This window comes from Lathamus discolor, chromosome 3, assembly GCF_037157495.1.
Source record: "Lathamus discolor isolate bLatDis1 chromosome 3, bLatDis1.hap1, whole genome shotgun sequence".
NCBI lineage: Eukaryota > Metazoa > Chordata > Aves > Psittaciformes > Psittacidae > Lathamus > Lathamus discolor.
In genome coordinates, this window is record NC_088886.1 from 20,226,931 (window position 1) to 20,243,745 (window position 16,815).

The window sequence follows — 16,815 nt, forward strand, 5'->3', positions numbered from 1 at the left end:
ACAGAACACTACTTATGGACAGATAAGATGGAAAGACACAAACATGCTCACCGTGCACACAGAGGTCTCATCTCCAGTCTTTACTCTGTTCTGAGCCAAAATCTGCTCCAAGAGGCTTATTCTGTGCAGCAGCCAGGAAAATGCCAGCAGCAGCTCCCGACTACCCGCTGAGCCGTCAGAGGGGAGCCGATAGAGTTCTGGCCTGTCATAGCCATGGTACCACAACGCTGCCTTCACAAACCTGATTTGGTTATCTGAAAAGAAGAAAACAATTGAGAATAACATACTGCACTACTCAGTGCATTTATGCTTCAGTTACAGAAACTGCTGCCTCCTCTGAGAGCAAGATTTTTAATCAAGCATAAGATTTGTGTAAGACAGTGGAGGCTACAGCCTTTATCAACAACCAATAGATGACAGTAGTGTAAAGGGTAAAAGCTTTCCTTATGCTGCCCCATTCTCATCTACAGAACTACTGCTAAGGGAAAAGAAGAAATTCAAAGTTGAGATCAAGGCCAGTAATGGCCTCTTGGAGATTAAAAAAGGCAAAAAAGGTAAATAGCCATCCCCACTGTAACAGGACTCCAATTTACCTATTCATTTTTTATGATCCACCAAGCATGCGATGAATTAATAAATACTAAGTCACTTTACTCCTGAATGAAACTGGAATTTAGAGACTGAAGTTTCGCAGCCTGCTGCAAATCTCTGAGCACCAGTGAGCAGGCAGATATAATGCAGCATGCCACATGGACTGTTTAATTCTCGGGAACGCTCTGATCTATATTCCGTCACACCAGCAAATGTTACCTGACAGCTACAAGACAGGCACTACAGAACTGTAAAATACTGAGGAAACAGAGAAAATTTATTTAAAAAGGTTCTGACCAGTAATCCTCAGATCTGTACTACATCAAAACTATAATAAAGAACATAATTAAGGGGCACAATGATAAACAATACACACTGGGGAAGAAACAACATTTGTAAAAGGAAGTCCTGCTCAAAAAGCTACTGAAGTTCTCCAAAGGCAACAACAAGCAAGTGATTAAGGAAAAGTCAACCAATGCAGGACATTTAGACTCCCCAACAAGATTTAAATAGCACAAAGAAACTAAGCCACTACAGCGGAGGGATAGGGAAGGCCCTTCAATCAATGACAAGTGCCTAACAGACAAGAACCAGAGGGTAGGAACAAATGGTGGTTTCAGATGAGGGCTCTGTGCTAAACAGTTGCTGTTCAACCAACTCAAAATGACACACAGACAACATGATAGTGACAGAAAATTTGGTGCTGATGTGCTATTACTCAGTAGTAAGGAATGCAGGCAGATCATGAAGGACTACAGAACCTAATGAGCCCAGGTTTCAGAATGACAGACAGAATTCTTTTTTAGAAAAAAAGAAAAAAAATGATACACACAAGAGAAAAAACAATCCTAACTGTACCGACACAGCAATGGGCTTGGTGCTGACCACTGAACTCAGGAACACAATCTTAGATGATAAAGATTTTTCATAACTATCACATGATACGAGAACTACATGGTTCTCATACGCATTCAAAACCAAACGTAAGAAACCTAGAAAGGAAACTAAACAGAACACAGGGAATAACACTGTGCTGTTGTCTACATATATGTGCCCCCACATCTCAAGTTCACAGTGTCATTTTTACTTCTTCAGTCCCAAAAAACAAAGAGGAGATGAGTACGATCACAAGTACAGAACAGCTTCATTTTAAGAACTGATGATGTAGGCCAAGAAGATGACTGAGAATGGGTGTAACAAAACTCTTTCAAATGGTAAGTACTGTGGAATGGATGAACAAGGAAAAATCTGTTTGCACAACATTCAATAAAAGAACTGTGACCCACCAAGCAAAGTTAGCAAGTCTATGAATAAAAACAAGTTAGAGATGTTCTCCACACACACAGCAAAGCCCTGAAATTTCTGGCCATGAGATATTATGGATACTGAGAGTTACACAGGCTCACAGAGGAACTCGACTGACAGAACAGGAGTGCATGGAAGCTTATGATATGCAAAGACAACCTTTATGGTTTAGGACATCTGAGATGTAAATTACTGGGGGTCGAAAGAATACTCCTCTGAAAGAATCGTTCTATTCTCGCTCTTTCCCCTAGGCATCCACTTCTGACAGCTGGAACAGCTGGATGAAGCTAGAGCAACCTTCAATTTGATCCAGTTTAAGCATTTTTACAAAGTAAGGAATAAAGCTGCTCTCCTTTTCCAGTGTAATGCTTCAGCATTTCTGTAGGGTTTCATAAAAAAGGTACAGTAACAGACACAAAAGTAACAACAATTTTTTGCAGGAATAGTGTTTTGCATAGCAGAGCTTCTGCAGAGACACGACAGTTGTACAACTGAGTTTAAACCTAGCCTGTTTCTGCATTACAGACGCAAAAAAGAAATCCAAACACCTGAATCACTTTGCTTGTTCTTTCTGCAGAACCTGTGAATGTAAAAACAAGCAGCTTACTTTCACGATGTCAGAGTGGCAGAAATGCCTGTGGTTTGCTAAAAATCTTGCTATGTAATTATAATCCTTTAAGCACAGGGAGATCTCTCAGATATTAGAGTTTTTATTTTGATCCCTCTTGAATATTCTCACGTGAGCTATGTTTCCATGTTGTCCTTTCCTTTTCTTCCTGCATTTGTCAAAAAAGGAACTGCCATAACAGATAGTGAGAAAGACTCCAAAAGGAAGGAAGATCAGTACACACTTTCCTCCTTTTTCAAAGCAAACCAGCATCACATACTGCCATCTGGAGTTCAGGAAGCTCCACAAGAAATCACCTATCAAAGAAAAGGAATAGAGCAAGCCAGGTGCATTTCTCTGATCTGATATACCACTCAGGACCAGATCCACACAGGCAATTTGCCACCTGAACTACTGTGTTGCTCTGGTCCTTTATCTCCCCCTATTTCACCTCTCCCCCTGCATGAGCGAGTGTGATTAGTGTATGAGGCAGGAACTGTGGGCGAGTGGTGAAAGCATGGGTCTGGAACTGGGGCTCAAAGAGCCTTTCCGTAACCTTATAGAAATCACTTTCCTCATCTCTAAAGCACTCAGATAAACGGCAGCAGAGGCTATAGAAGTACCAAGATAGATTTGTCCATAATGTGCAGCCGAGAGAGAAAAAGAAACCCCATCACTCACATATCAGGTAACACCAGTCACTCAAACACCTCCTCTTTGAGATCTTCTTATGGCATTCCATTAGGATTGGGCAATTTATAGAGAAAGAACCACACAGTCCTTTCAACTTAACACCTTCTGCATGCATATTATTTATTATATTCAGCAAGTAAGACCAAGCTGTGGATGAACCTCAACGTTCAGCCCTCTTAAGACTATACTCAAGCTGTGCTGTTCTGCTTTATGAATCCTGCAGAATATATTCAGTGAATTACAGCATGATATTCAAATAAGGGTTATGCATTATCCTGGCAGGCTAAAATGGAAGGGAACTAAATCAAGTACAAGAACACACAGATACATTACTGCATGCACTCAGGCAAGAAACACCTGCATAGGTAGTGGTAGGATGAGAAACTATTGCTGCAGAAAAAAAATTTCTGCTTCATTTGTCAAACACACAAAAATATATCGCAGCTATAGACCTTTTTCCCATACTATAAAAACTGAATGGCACCTCCAGAAAAGAAACATTTCCTCCAGCTATCTAAGTGAATACATAGCACTGCTACCTGCTGTGGCTGTCAGGTTGTCCTCAGCCTCTGTGAAGAGTGAGCAGCAAGAAAACACTGATCATGGCTTCATCAGTAAGGTTATGCCTGGAGTACTATTACACAGCTTACTTGGACTCATACTCCTCTGATGAGAGACCCATTGTTCTAACATGTTTAAGGGGCTGGATTAACAGCTTCCCACCAAAGTTTACAGTAAATGCTTTTCACTGTGTGAAGAAAAATTTTTCCAAAACAAGAAATCAAGAGACATTTGCAGAATTTTATAACCACTGGCTGGGGCTTCTGGTTTTCACAAGAACAGTTCATACATTTTAAAAACATCAGACTGTGTGGGGCTTTTTTTTTCCATATGTGATTTTTCTAAGAGTTTATTTTCTCCTACCTAGGCAATGAAATACATCAACCATTTAAAAACATGATGCAGAAAGTCTTCCTGAACAATATGACAACCATAAGAAGGGAATGACTAGCAGCTGGTGTATTCAAAGTAAATTTTAATCTCCTCTAAAATTCACTTACATTACAAGGTCAGCTCAAAAACGACCTAATGAAACTACTAACTCAAAGCAGAAACACACACTGCAGTGCAATCTCATAAGTCACTTGATAAAAAAAGACTTGCCACATCACGGAGAAATTTTCTGGAAAAGAATCTATCCTTTTCTATGGGCAAAATCTGTAAGAGTATTCTGTCCCTGCCACACGCTGCCTGCTTATACCACCTTGCAACTGCTAAAGGTCCAATATCTAGCACACAGTCCTTGAAATACAGGTCTCAGTTTATGGAGTAGCAAGAACCACCACTGTGACTGCAACAACACATGCAGACTATAGACCAGAGGTCAGTGTTTCCTCTAGAAAAAGGGTACAGCACCACCTGAGTATGGCTTCTCTTTTCCAGAAAGCTGTTCCTACGCACGTAGTAACCCTTATACTGAAGGAGTCTTCAAAGCCCTCTTCTGGGACCTGGCAATTGCTGCTCTCTTTGTTTTAATTAAGAAAATTAAGAGGTTGTACAAAAAGAGTAAAGACAGGAAAGCCTGATCCATGGACTAAAGCACTAGACTTGGATTAGGGAAATTCATTTCAATTCTTCAATGTGCAACAGGATCCTATAACAAACCAGAGAAAGTTATTTAGTCCCTATGCCAAAGGCTCCACTTCACTTACATGAAATAAATACATGAAAGACCACAAGTGCTCCAGAGCAGAGACAGAGAAGGAAAGCAGTAAAATACTGATCACGTTCGCAGCAGACAACTCATTCACTTGGCCAAGCAAAGGTAATTAGCGTAATTTGTAAAACAGTATGGCTCTCCAACCTGAATTTCAGCTTTAATCACCATGTTGTGACTAAACAAGGTTCTTAAAAATCAGCTCAGCAGTTCTAAGAACCACCACAAATTCCTACCTTGCAATCCACCATCAGAAGCTGCATTTGCCCTCTCTAGTCAGCAACCTGCCACATGCATGTGGAAATCCTGTCTCCAAATGCGACAAGGAAGTAACATGGGAGCAGCCACGATTCAGCAAGGTTGCATTTGTGCAGGACCATGCTACAAAGCTGTAGGAGACAGCCAATAGGCTTACCAGTACACAGCAGATTGTGTATGAGTAGAAAAGCAAAAACAGCCAAATGAAAAATAGCAGTCCTGTGAGTAACACTGAACCATGATGATTTCCTACTGAGCTACCAGCAAAACTATGCTGGTTTTGCTCCACACTCCACAATGTTTAGCCTTTTTTAACTCTGCTTCCAGAGCCATCAGATTCCCGGCTCTTCAGGGGCTTAAACAGTGTTGTTTAGGTTTCTTTGCTTTCAAAGGCAGAAGTGGATTTTACAAGATTTTGGTCTGAGAAGACCTTTATCCATGATAGAATTCTATTCTCAAAACCTCCTCTGACAAAGAGAGGGCTCTAGATAGACACCTTTCATGAGAGAAGTCTGAAGAGTACTGCAGTTGGAATAGCATACATTTAAGTAAATAGTTCTCTGTGATTGTGAAAAGCCAACCTGTAGTCAGCTTCCCTCTGAAGCAGCGGCCCTGTCCATAGAGATATTCGTGGTTCCTCTAAATTAATCACACACTTTTTGTTTTGTCAATCCAGAACACTACCTTTATCGTAGAATGGTTTGGGTTGGAAGGGTCCGTAAAGATCATCTAGTTCCATCTCCCTGCCATGGGCAGGGACACCTTCCGCTAGACTAGGTTGCTCAAAACCCCATCCAACCTGGTCTTGAGCACTGCCAGGGATGGGGCAGACACACCTTCTCAGGGCAACCTGTGCCAGTGCCTCACCACCCTCACAGTAAACAATTTCTTCCTAATATCTAACCTAAATGTACCCTCTTTCAGCTTAAAGCCATTGGCCCTTGTCTTATCCCTACAGGCCCTTGTAAAAGGTCCCTCTCCAGCTTTCTTGTAGGCTCCCTTTATGTACTGGAAACTGCTCTAAGGTCTCCCCAGAACGTTCTCGAGAGCCCCAACTCTCTCAGCCTGTCTTTACAGGAAAGATGCTCCAGCTCTCAGAGCATCTTCATGGCCCTCCTCTGTACTCACCCCAACAGGTCCACCTCCTTCTTATGTATATGGTTCATATGATATAATTCACAGTTTTGATGGCAGGGGATCAGCTCCAATCCCCAGCTTCCCACCTTCCTCTCAGTCCAACAGGGTGTGATGCAGGCAGCTCAGGTCCCCAGCCATGTATAAACTCTTAACCAAAGCAAACCCAGGGATTAACCCTTTGGAGGACAGTGGGGTAGAAGCGGTTCTACCTTTTGGGAGATATGCTACAATTCACAGACCCGACATAGGGCCTGATTGAAAATTAACCACAGAATCACACGTCATATGTGGAATGTGGAAAAGAAGGAACCAAATGAAAAACAAATCAATTTCTGTAATTACCTCTGCAGATGCTGAGAATGCATAAGATCATTGGAGAGATTTACCTGTGATAAAGCGTCAAAGGGAAACAGGAGCTTCTAGCAGACACAAGGACATCCCAGTTTCATAGACAAAGCAAGCCAAAGAGGTGTAAACCTGCCTGCACAGCTGTTATGCAATAGGAAGTTGGTGGCACAGGTTTACAAAACGGACCACTCCTGAGAGGAACTAAGGGGCAAAAGGAGAAGGGCTACAAAACCAGTCCCAGTATTTCCCTGGGACAGATGGAAAGCACAGCCAGCCAGACTGACTAGGTTACCTATGGCATCAGACTCTGCCCACTTGTGTCCATGGATTTGTTTCAGAAGAGTGTAGAGCAGCCTCCAGAAATCCAAGCTCTGCAAAACAGAGGAGTGGGGGAAGATGAGCAGGCAAAATATATGCCATATATTTAGTCTTAATTAGGCAATTAAACCTGTATCTGAACATCAGCAGTCAATCAGAAGAGCACACCTGCACCCCGTCAACACTCTTCGATGAGGCAGGTTCACATACTAGCTATCTTCTGAACGCAACGTACAGTCAGGTGCACTCAAAAAGAGAAGGGCTGCTAATGCTGGCTGTACAGCAAGACCCAGCACTTCTACTTTGAGGCACATGCATACAGGAGCACAGCTTCCAAAGTATCTGCCCTGATATAACCACATATGGCACAACTTGCCCATAGTCAAACTAGTACTCAAAGACACTCTAAAGATCTGACAGCGATAATATCAAAAACTCACAAAGAGGCAACACAAAAGGAATTGGACCTTGAAATCACTTCTTGGCCACACAAGGCCAGCACACTGACAGACTGAAACAGTGATTCTTACAGTTGGAATTTCAGTCATCACTCGTAAAATGCTTAAAATAGATAACTGAGCAAGAGGAGCACTCTGCGTGCAGGCTGGAAGCCCTGTGAGCATCACCCTCTAAAGCCCTGACGCGAAGCCCCAAGCTGGTGTAGAGTAAAGCGGAGCAAGCCTGAGGTGACCCTAGAAGGTGCCACAGACCACAGTGAAACACCACGCCTTAAGTTAAAGCCGCAGTACGATAAAGCCGTTCCAGGTGCAGCGAGCTTGCGGACAGCCGCACAACGGCTGGGGCGCACACGGAGGTGCGCTCCCACTCGGGTGTCCCCGTCCCCCCCACCCGGGCCCGGCACGGGTATCCCCGTCCAGCCGCGGCGCCGCCCCCGCATCAGGCCCGTGCCGAGGGCGCGGAAGGGCCGGTCGCCGGACAACAGCGGGGGCGCCGGCGCTCACCGCCTGCGGCCGGTCGAACTTGGCGCGGCGGAGGGTGTCGGGGGCGGGCCGTGCGCGGGGCGGCAGAGCCCGGCACAGGGCCCCGACAGCGCCCGGCAGCGGCCGACCCCGCCGCTGCTCCTGCTCCGGCTCCTGCCGCCGCATCGCTCCGCGCCGCCCTCTACCGCGGCGCGCCGGACACATGCGCCCTGCAGCGGCACGGCTCCTTCCCGCTGCTCGGCCGAGCCCGCCCGCTGCGGTGCCCCCTGGCGGCTGGGCGGAAGCACTGAACCGCCGGCCGCTGCGCCGCGTGGGGGCGACATATGCGCGGCCCGCGGCGGGCGCGGCCCCGCCCCGGCACCGGCACCGGCACCGGCAGCGGCTGGGCGCGCGGGTGCGGGCGCTCGGCGCCTGGCCCCGCAGGCGGCAGGAAGTGCCCAGGAGGCGGGCTCGCCGCGGGCCGCGGCTGGGTCGCCCCAAGCAGAACCCCGAGCGGGCCCTGCAGGCTTCGCCTCCCGTCCTGGCCGGACGAGTTACTGCAAACCCGCTCCAGCTCCTGCGAGCGTACGACCGTGCCGCTGTCGGGCCGAGAAACGGTTTCCCGGCCGGTGGGAGAGCGCGCAGTGTGGCAGCGGGGGAGCGGCTCCGATGCCCGGCTTCCCCGCTTCCTCTCAGTTCAGTGAGGCATGATGCAGGCAGCTCGGGTCCCCAAGCATGTGTAACTCTTGACCGAAGCAACCCCAGGGATTAACCCCAGGGCGGACAGCAGGAAGAAGAGGTTCTGCCGTCTGGGAGATGATAGCCTGAATTACTGAGATGGAAAGTCCACCTCTTGGCCAGGGTTTACATGGCCAAAACCTGGCCATGGACGGATTCCTGCTGTGGTCCTTATAGAGGGACCATCGCCAGAGCATGCCAGGGGTGCTGGTCTGCTCCACTCACAGTGGGGACCCTGCCTGAGCCTGTACATAAAATCTGCTAGAAAGCCCCACTGATGGTTTCTTGGCCAAGTACCCAGTTCATAACCCGTTTAATGTACTATCCATGGATATAGTGTGACGCTTTTCCTTTTTCCAACATCTGAACACCAGGAAACAACCTGTGAAATTCCTTCCAGCTACGGAACAACCTCTTGCAGCCAGACGGCTGCTTGCAATGAGGAGAGAAATCACACCGGTCCAACAAGACCTTCAGCTAATGTGAACTGCGTTTGCACTCTTTCCCTCTGGTTGCTGCCTCTCCCACCCCTGTGCCGAGGAGGACAGCCGCTTCTGATGCCGAGTACTGCATCAGTCCTCTCCCAGTCCCGCGGATCCAGGCTGCTGCTCCAGCCAGCCCTGCAAGGACCCCTGGGTGTGAGATATCCAGCCTGAAGGATTTTAAAATATCTTCTCTAGCAGCTGTTGTCTCACATCCTCCCTTGTTCCTAATGGCCTGGAAAGCATTTTCCTTATTCCTCATCCAGCTCTAGCTCAGCAATCTCTATTCGCTTCTTTGCTCTCCTTCCTAACAGGTTTGGCATCTCCATATGGTTCCTTGCCTTTGGTTCCCAACAGCCCATAAAGTCCTTTTTTTTTATTTCCTAGAGCCTTATCGGACCTGGATAATCCTCTGCTGTCTTTGGCAACCTTCTCAGCTTTCCATACCTTGCTGCTATCGGGTGCTGTCTGGTCCCTCCATGACACATTGCTTGTCTATTTTCCCATCCCCACTGCAGTCTCTGGGCAGGAGGACCTTCAGCTGGAGCCAATTTCCTGTGTTTTCTTGACCATTCCATAAACCCTGCTCAAAGCCATCCCTGTCCCCACACACATTCCTTTGTCTAGGCCTTTCCTTCTCAGGGCAGCTGCCTGCTTTGCCGCTGCCTAGACAAGGGCTCTCCTGCAGCACCCAGCGCACGCACTGCTGGTTGGTTCTCCCCATCACGTCCTCTCTGGGTTCCTGTCCCCCGGTCCAGTGAGCATCATCACCCAGCACAGGAGCAGCAGCTGGGATGCACACCATCCTGGCACGCCAACAGCCCCCATACAGCTCTCCATCCCACTGACCAGCCCAGCCCTGTGGCGCCCCAAAGCCGGGCTGGCCGCCTTCCCGGCCATCATCCCCCAGTCCTCGGCCCCACATCTCCCTCGGCACGCAGCACCGTGGGCGCGGCTGACACCAGACGCCTGGCGCTGCGGAGGGTTGGCACCCGGCCACGGGCAAGTTGGACGCCAGGCAGCAAATCCCAGCCTCTCCGGCGCGGCACGGTGCGGCGCGGCAGGGGCTCAGTCCCAGCACGCGAGGCCCCACTTATCTGCTCTGCCGGCTGCCTGGGCGGTTTTCCCAGGATGGGAGAAACCGATGGGAAGGCGATGGTTTCCTGCCGTAGAGATTGACCTTGTGCTGTGGACAAGACAAAGGAGGTGACAGTGCGACAGCCCACAGCATGCTGTCCTAGTAGGGACGGCGATGCCATTCCACTGGCAGCAGAGCCTCTGCCTCACTGCATCCAGGCCACCTTCACCTCGCCTGTCCTGAGCCCTGGTCCAGCGGGGACTGACAGATGCAAACAAACAATTACTGGCTGATGTCAGCACACTGCTCTGATGTCACTTTGTGCACATGGGAGGTTACTGGGGATGGGTGCAAGCCTACAGGATCCTCTGTATAGCAGGATGGGGCCGGCTCATTGGTTCGACCTGCCCGGCTGCTTCTCTGGGTCCCTCAGCAATGCCGCGGCATTGGGGCAGTTTCAGAAGGCGACAAGCTGTGGGTTGCCCCAGCAGTAAGCACAGCAGTAGGGACCATAGTGAGAAGGGAAGATCCAGGCACATTGTGAGAGGCCAGGGATGCTCCTGCTGGGGAGAAGTCACAGACTTCGCCCTCTCTCAGTTCCTGGGGCTCATGTGATGCTGCACAGCCTCGGAGCTGGCCGTCTTCAGCGCGATGTGTCAGCTGGGGTCACTTCCGCCCTGGGTGACTCAGCTGGGGCTGAGGACGCCTGTTTTCACTCGTGCCATGGCAACCCACCACCGCAGACAGCCCCACTGTTTGTGGCCGTTGCCAGAGATGACGGTGGCCTCCCGTTGCCTCATGCAGATTGTATGCGATAGCAGCGATCTCTGCTTGCTCCAACAGAAGCACAGCTTCCTGATGTCACCTTGGCCCAGCCCTGCCAAGCGGAAGGTGTGAGCTCTCCTCCCGGGAAAACAAACCCTTTTCTCTTTTATTTTTATTATGCTTTTCATGGTTGTATCCCCGTGAAGGCGCAGGCAGGAGCCAGCCTGTCTCCAGGCCAGGTCCCCAGGCCATGCATCGGTGCTTCCCACGCTCCGCTGCCAGCTCGGGCAGCCGGAGCTCCTCGCTCCTCTCCTCTCCTGTCCTCTCTCCTCCCCTGCTCAGATGGCTGAGCAGACATCAGAGCAGATCACAGCTGCTCTCCCTGCCAGCATTAGGGAGGTTTTGGATGGCCATAGCATTACACAACCTGAGCAGATCATGCAGGCTGCACCATTTCCATCTCCTTCCCAACGTGCTCCTGTCTCTTTTATACACACACTCTCTATCCCCTCGCTGGGACAACAAGCCCGGCAGCAGGGAGAACATCACGCCAGCAGGAAGGAGCAGAGCAGCACAGGGCTGAGAATACCTAGTGGGGCAGGCCCCACACCGCCTGGGGAAGGGTCAGCGGTAACAGCTCCCACCAGGCACAGATCAAGTCTGGTCCATTGTGGACTCTTGTCTCCGTTAGCTGAGCAGCACCGCCCTGGCTGGGGAGAGGATGGTGCCTTTTAGACTGCCCACCCTGGGATCTCTGCTGTTGTAGCCCAGCCATGTCAGGTTACAAACAGGCACCTTCTTGCCAGACGGCAGTGAGCTGCCTCCTGGCACTGTCTTCACCAGTGGGTGCAAGGGGCGCCGGTATTGCTGGCTTGGCCAGCACACTTTCAGCACACCCAGTTGCATCATGTAACGGTTACACATCACTGGATCCCTGACTGCAACAGCTACACTGCAGCTGCACAAATGCTCTAGTCCAGGTTTTCCTGGACACAGTGAATTAGTCTGCAATAGGCATGTGTGTGGGCTGTAGCGCCAAAATTCAAGGTCATCTCCCAGCAGTTGGATGCTTAAAACAGGCGTTGGCGCTTTGGGCCCTCTGATACAGGGTCTGCACTTTCAGTATGATAAGTGAACTGGGAAGGATTAGGTAAACAAGATCTGAGGTCTCGCAGTTCTCTGTTCTCAGAAGTTTCACCCTTTATACTTAAATAGCTAAGTTGACAGCTCTCTGCACCAAGGGTAACTCCCTCTGTCCTCTTCTTCCCTGGGCTTTCAACACAAAGCTCACCAAAGAAAGTGGCTTTGGTGGGAAGCTCTTCCCTACATCCTTCCCTCTCTCTCTTTCCTTGAAAATAACACAAGAGCTGTCAAAGTAAAACACAGCTCTAGTGCCTGATGCCAATTTTTCTTCTTGGGCTCCTTGCTGGGGAAAGCCACCCAGGGCTCTTCACAGTCAGCTCCTCACTGGATCTTCAGCATCGGGGATGGGGTGATGGTGGTACCACCTGTCCCTTCCTCCCCTTGCTCCCTGACTAGGCCTCAGTCTCCAGTACCATGGTCTTGTCCACTGCTCGTTATGCCCTGGCCATCTCCCTTATCCAGAGCCCCTCTGACTTCAGAGTCTTCAGCTGCTTCAGTATTTGCTGGGGTCGTTGTTCCCCATGAGGAACAAGGTTTGACTCCCTCTTTGCCACCTCTGCAAAGCTGTTTCCGCTGGTGGGATGGGGTTTCCCCAACAAACTGCTTTGCAGAGCTGGGCCAGGAAGCCCCAGCTTGCTGCACAAGCTTGCAGAGTTCCTGCTGCCCAACATCAGCAGCAAGGTCCCTCTTACCGTTGCCTGGATAAGCAGGCAGATTTCTGAGGTGTTAGGTGATAGGCAGACACTTTCTTGACCTAAAAGATACCAGAGCTCTTTGAGCTTAACACAAACCAGCCTTAGAAATATCCAAAGCAGTAGTGAGCTGGATATTACCCAGTTACAGACCAGCTTTGTCCCCAGGAGCCCCACACAGCAAAGAGCAGGAACCTGCTGCAGCCACAGCCCCCGCGACATGCTCCCTGCCCCTGCCTGTCCCTGAAAGGGACACAGCTTTATTTGCAGAAACGCATCGGCAAAGAAACAAACTTCTCACCGCCCCATGGCAGCTGCCTGGCCTCACCTGTGTGCAGGGGCTCCTGTGTCTGCGAGGCGCTGGAGGCTGCATGAGTAAGACACAGAACCACCTCAAGGGAAATGCCAAGGTGGGACATCAGTGTCCCCATTAGTGCTGACAGGGGTGGCACCACTGGCATCTCAGCGAGGCAGTGTTGAACCAAACCCAGCACGTGTTAGCCCAGATGTGCGCTGCAGCTTGCTGCTGTGGCCATGCTGGCAGGACACAGCCATGTCCCCAGGCTGTGCCTGCTGCTTTCGCTAAGGACAGCCCTAGGGAACAATGCTGAGGGCAGCACCCTACTGTAAGGCTTCCAGCCTAAGCCGCCCTTCTCCCCTTGCCAGCTGCAGGCTTAGGGATGCATCTGTCCCCTGCTTTGGATTAAGGTCTGTCCAATCTGTGCTGGGAGAAAGACTCAGGGCCAGGCAACCCACACCGGCCCCTCCTGCCTGCACTATTCAGCACTGGGGGCTGAAGCAACATCCACACCTCTTATAGGTCAGCTGAAAGACTCCCCCAGACTTCTTTCTGCCCTCCTCCCCTTTTTTCTTCTGTACAGAAAGCCGCAGAGCCAGGGTGGAGAGCAGCAGCAGTTCAATTTCTGAACCCATGCTATTTCCTGTCCTTTGCCAAACCCTCTTCTGCTTCCCTGCCTCAGAGCATTTGGGCTCACCCACACCCAGCTGCCAGAGAATTGGTGGTGATGTTTGTTTTTTTTGTCACAGTGATGAAGTGTTTATAGCAACCATCGCTCAACAATCCACAAACTTCACTGATCTCAGCCCAAGCTTCTGAGATAAGTGCAGGGAAAACACAGCTTCTTCCTCCGGGGTCAGCGATGGTTGCGTTTCAGGTTAACAAAGCTGGGTATCACCACACCACCACCACCTTTTGCTGTCCCAGAGGAGCACCTTGGGGCTGGGGCAGTGCCCTGACCCTACCTGTGATAGCAGCAATATCCCCATGGCTGCTGTCTGGTGACCAGGCGGGACATGGGGGCTGCCAGCCACCTCCCGAGGGTCTGCTGTCTGCCTTGAGCGGTGGAAGCAGCTGGTAGGGCACACGGAGCCAGCATCCTGTGCCTGCTCAGGAAACTGGTGTTTTCCGTGAGCATCCTGCTCTCTCTGGCTCCCTTGTTGCAGGAGCAGCACCACCAAGGAGGCTCCTGCCATACTGGGAGGGAAGGGACCATTCCTGTCCATCCGCAGCTCCTACCAGGGCTGGGAGCTGAAAGCACCGCAGATGAGCTGTTCTGGAAGCCACGCTGCTGCCTGTCTGCACAGCTCATGCCCCAGGCCACGGAGATTTACTGTTCAATGGATAAAAGATTGTGTCTGCTGACAGCTCACCTCCCCGGCCCCTGCTGAGCCTCGGTGCGCATCAGAGGGGAACGCCGAGCTTGGGCGCGGATTTCCTATCCAAATGCGATACAGCTGTTCCTGCTTCCTCTCCAAAGGCCGAAGCAAGTTTTACAAAATCAATTTATCATGTATTTTCTTTGACCAAGGCTCCTTGTGGATGTAACCTGTGCCTGAACTGCCCAACCTCACGGCATCAAGGCTGGAGCAGGCAGAGAGTGTGACTTGTACAAGCACAGAGCTCAGAGGGGAGTATCACAGCAAGTCCTGGGGCTAAACACCATCTCAGTGGGAGTGCCTACTGCAGGGCAGACAAAGAAACAGGATGCTCAGAAGGAGCTTTTTGGGAATCGATACCCAAGGGCTTGCCCTCAGATCTTGCTTGGGAGACCCCAGTTTTTAACCTCCTCCATGTGGAGCACAGTGAGACAGCTCCAGGATCAGGTTTAGTGCCTTTGCAGGCAGAACTCAGTCCCTACATCCCTCTGTGCACCCAGAGCAGAGTGAGCATCCCCAGCCTCCACACCTACAGTGCAAATCGGTGGCAGGGACCAAAGCAGTCAGCAGCCCCAGGCAGTGTACTGCAAACAGCAACACACTGCCTCCTGCCCCAGCCTCTGCCCACAGAAAGGACCTTTAGCTGAGAGCTGGATTGCCCCAGCCTCTCCCTGTGCAGCACCTGCTTTTCCATACCTCTCACTGGTAACTGCTCATCCCTACTGGCTTGGACCCTTGCATCTGGAGTTAGCTGCTCCTGAAGTTTTGGTGCTGGACCCTGTTGGGAAAGAACAGAAGCCCAACTCATGGGTCCCTTTTCCAGCTGGACACACTTATGCAAATCCAGAGGATGATGAGACTTGTGCTTGCCATCATTTTTAATGCTGAGGGTAAAAAGCTATCTCAGTAGCTCAGGGCTGCTGGGATTATATCACTAGTTTGCTTTGAAGCCCAGTTCACAGAGGAAAGCCATGTCCCAGAGCCCCAGGGGCGGGCTGCATGCCAGCAGCTATGCAGAGCAGGACTGTGTCTTGCTGGCCAGGAGCTGTGGGTGCTGGCATTCCCAGGAGGCTGGTGGCAAGGATAGCAGTGGTGGGAGTGGAAGGGCAGGGAGCCCTGTGTGCTCTGGCTGGCTGGGAGCAGTGGAGGTGACCAAACAGCAATGGTCAGGATTTGCCTTTGACACAGACGCCTGTATTTGTTGTGCTAACTGGGTGGGAGGCAGAGCAGTGCCAGCTGTTCGAGTTTATCCCACTGTAGTGTGCTTAGTGGATGCAAAGACTCTTGACATCAAGCACATGGGATGTTCTAAGATACTTATCAGATCGGGCTGCTTTTGACACCAAAGATTTTGACACTGGATGCTGGATGTATCTCTGACCCCTGAGGGTTCTGGCTAAGTCCCAGGAAGGCTGGTGTGACAGTAAGATGCAAAGAAGACATGCACAAACCGTAGACAAAAACTGTGTTGTGAAATATACCTGAATATGTAAATGGGGTGGTTCAGGTTAGGAAAAGACATGGTTAAGAAACCATTTTAGAAACATCCCTCAAGTCAACATCTGTTACATCTGTCAGTGCTGCTCTTCCAGCAGCACACAGAGGTTGAAACAGGAGAGAGAAAAGCACTTGTGAGCCAGACCTCACTTTGTAGTACTGCATCTTTGCTTTCCCAACTGAGGGAGGCTGGCTCTGCCATGCCAGCAGAAGCAGCGAATACTAGGTTTTCCTGATGTTACAATCAACCACCTCCCAGGAAGACACCTCACTGCCCCAGCTGAGGGCTGCAAAGTGCCAATTCAGATCGAGGAGCAAAGAGCTGGGGGCTGCCCATGGGCATGGATTTCCAGCAGGCACTGCCAGGGGCTGGGACATGGCCAGGAGGCTGCTGCGTGCCTCAGAGACCTCAGGTCAGCAGTCTCAGACCCTTGTCCAGCAGCACTGCGTGCCTCTGCATTAACCCCGTGACAGCCGCAGATGTTAAGAGGTGGCTCACGGCAGGAACCACCATGCTCTAGACTTCTGCAAACATCATGACACAGACCCAGTGAGGCCATGAGTGGGGCAGGAACTTCTCCCTGAGCCCAGGGACACCCCAACCCCAGACAAGCACTGGCACAACACACACCATCCCTTTCCTTTGGGGTGCACTCTTCACCCGGGTGCTGTTCTCACACCTCAGGGCTCAGGCAGCCCCTGGGGTGGGCTGGGCTGCCCAAGGTCAGGACCCTGCACGCACCAGGAGCAGAAGCACAGGGAGCCATCACACGGTGTCTTCAAGCAAGTAGCAAGTGTTTTGCAAGCAAGTCCCACAGTACCCCTGTTACAAAGAGCACAGCTGCTACA

General features: G+C 50.6%; 1 protein-coding gene across 3 annotated transcripts in view; it reads right to left on the reverse strand.

The window, feature by feature from the left end:
• TEDC1 (tubulin epsilon and delta complex 1) overlaps nt 1-8,169 on the reverse strand; it is a 77,482-nt gene extending 69,313 nt beyond the window's left edge. The window contains exons 1-3 of one of the 3 annotated variants that reach the window (XM_065673899.1): nt 7,937-8,169; nt 6,949-7,027; nt 52-254 (exon numbers count right to left, since the gene is read on the reverse strand). In XM_065673899.1, coding sequence (XP_065529971.1) covers nt 52-254; nt 6,949-7,027; nt 7,937-8,119 — 465 coding nt within the window. In that variant the 5' untranslated portion in view covers nt 8,120-8,169. The remainder of the gene's footprint in view (nt 1-51; nt 255-6,948; nt 7,028-7,936) is intronic. The other 2 variants (XM_065673900.1, XM_065673898.1) reach the window with 2 other exon arrangements.
• Between the last annotated feature and the right edge of the window lie 8,646 nt (nt 8,170-16,815).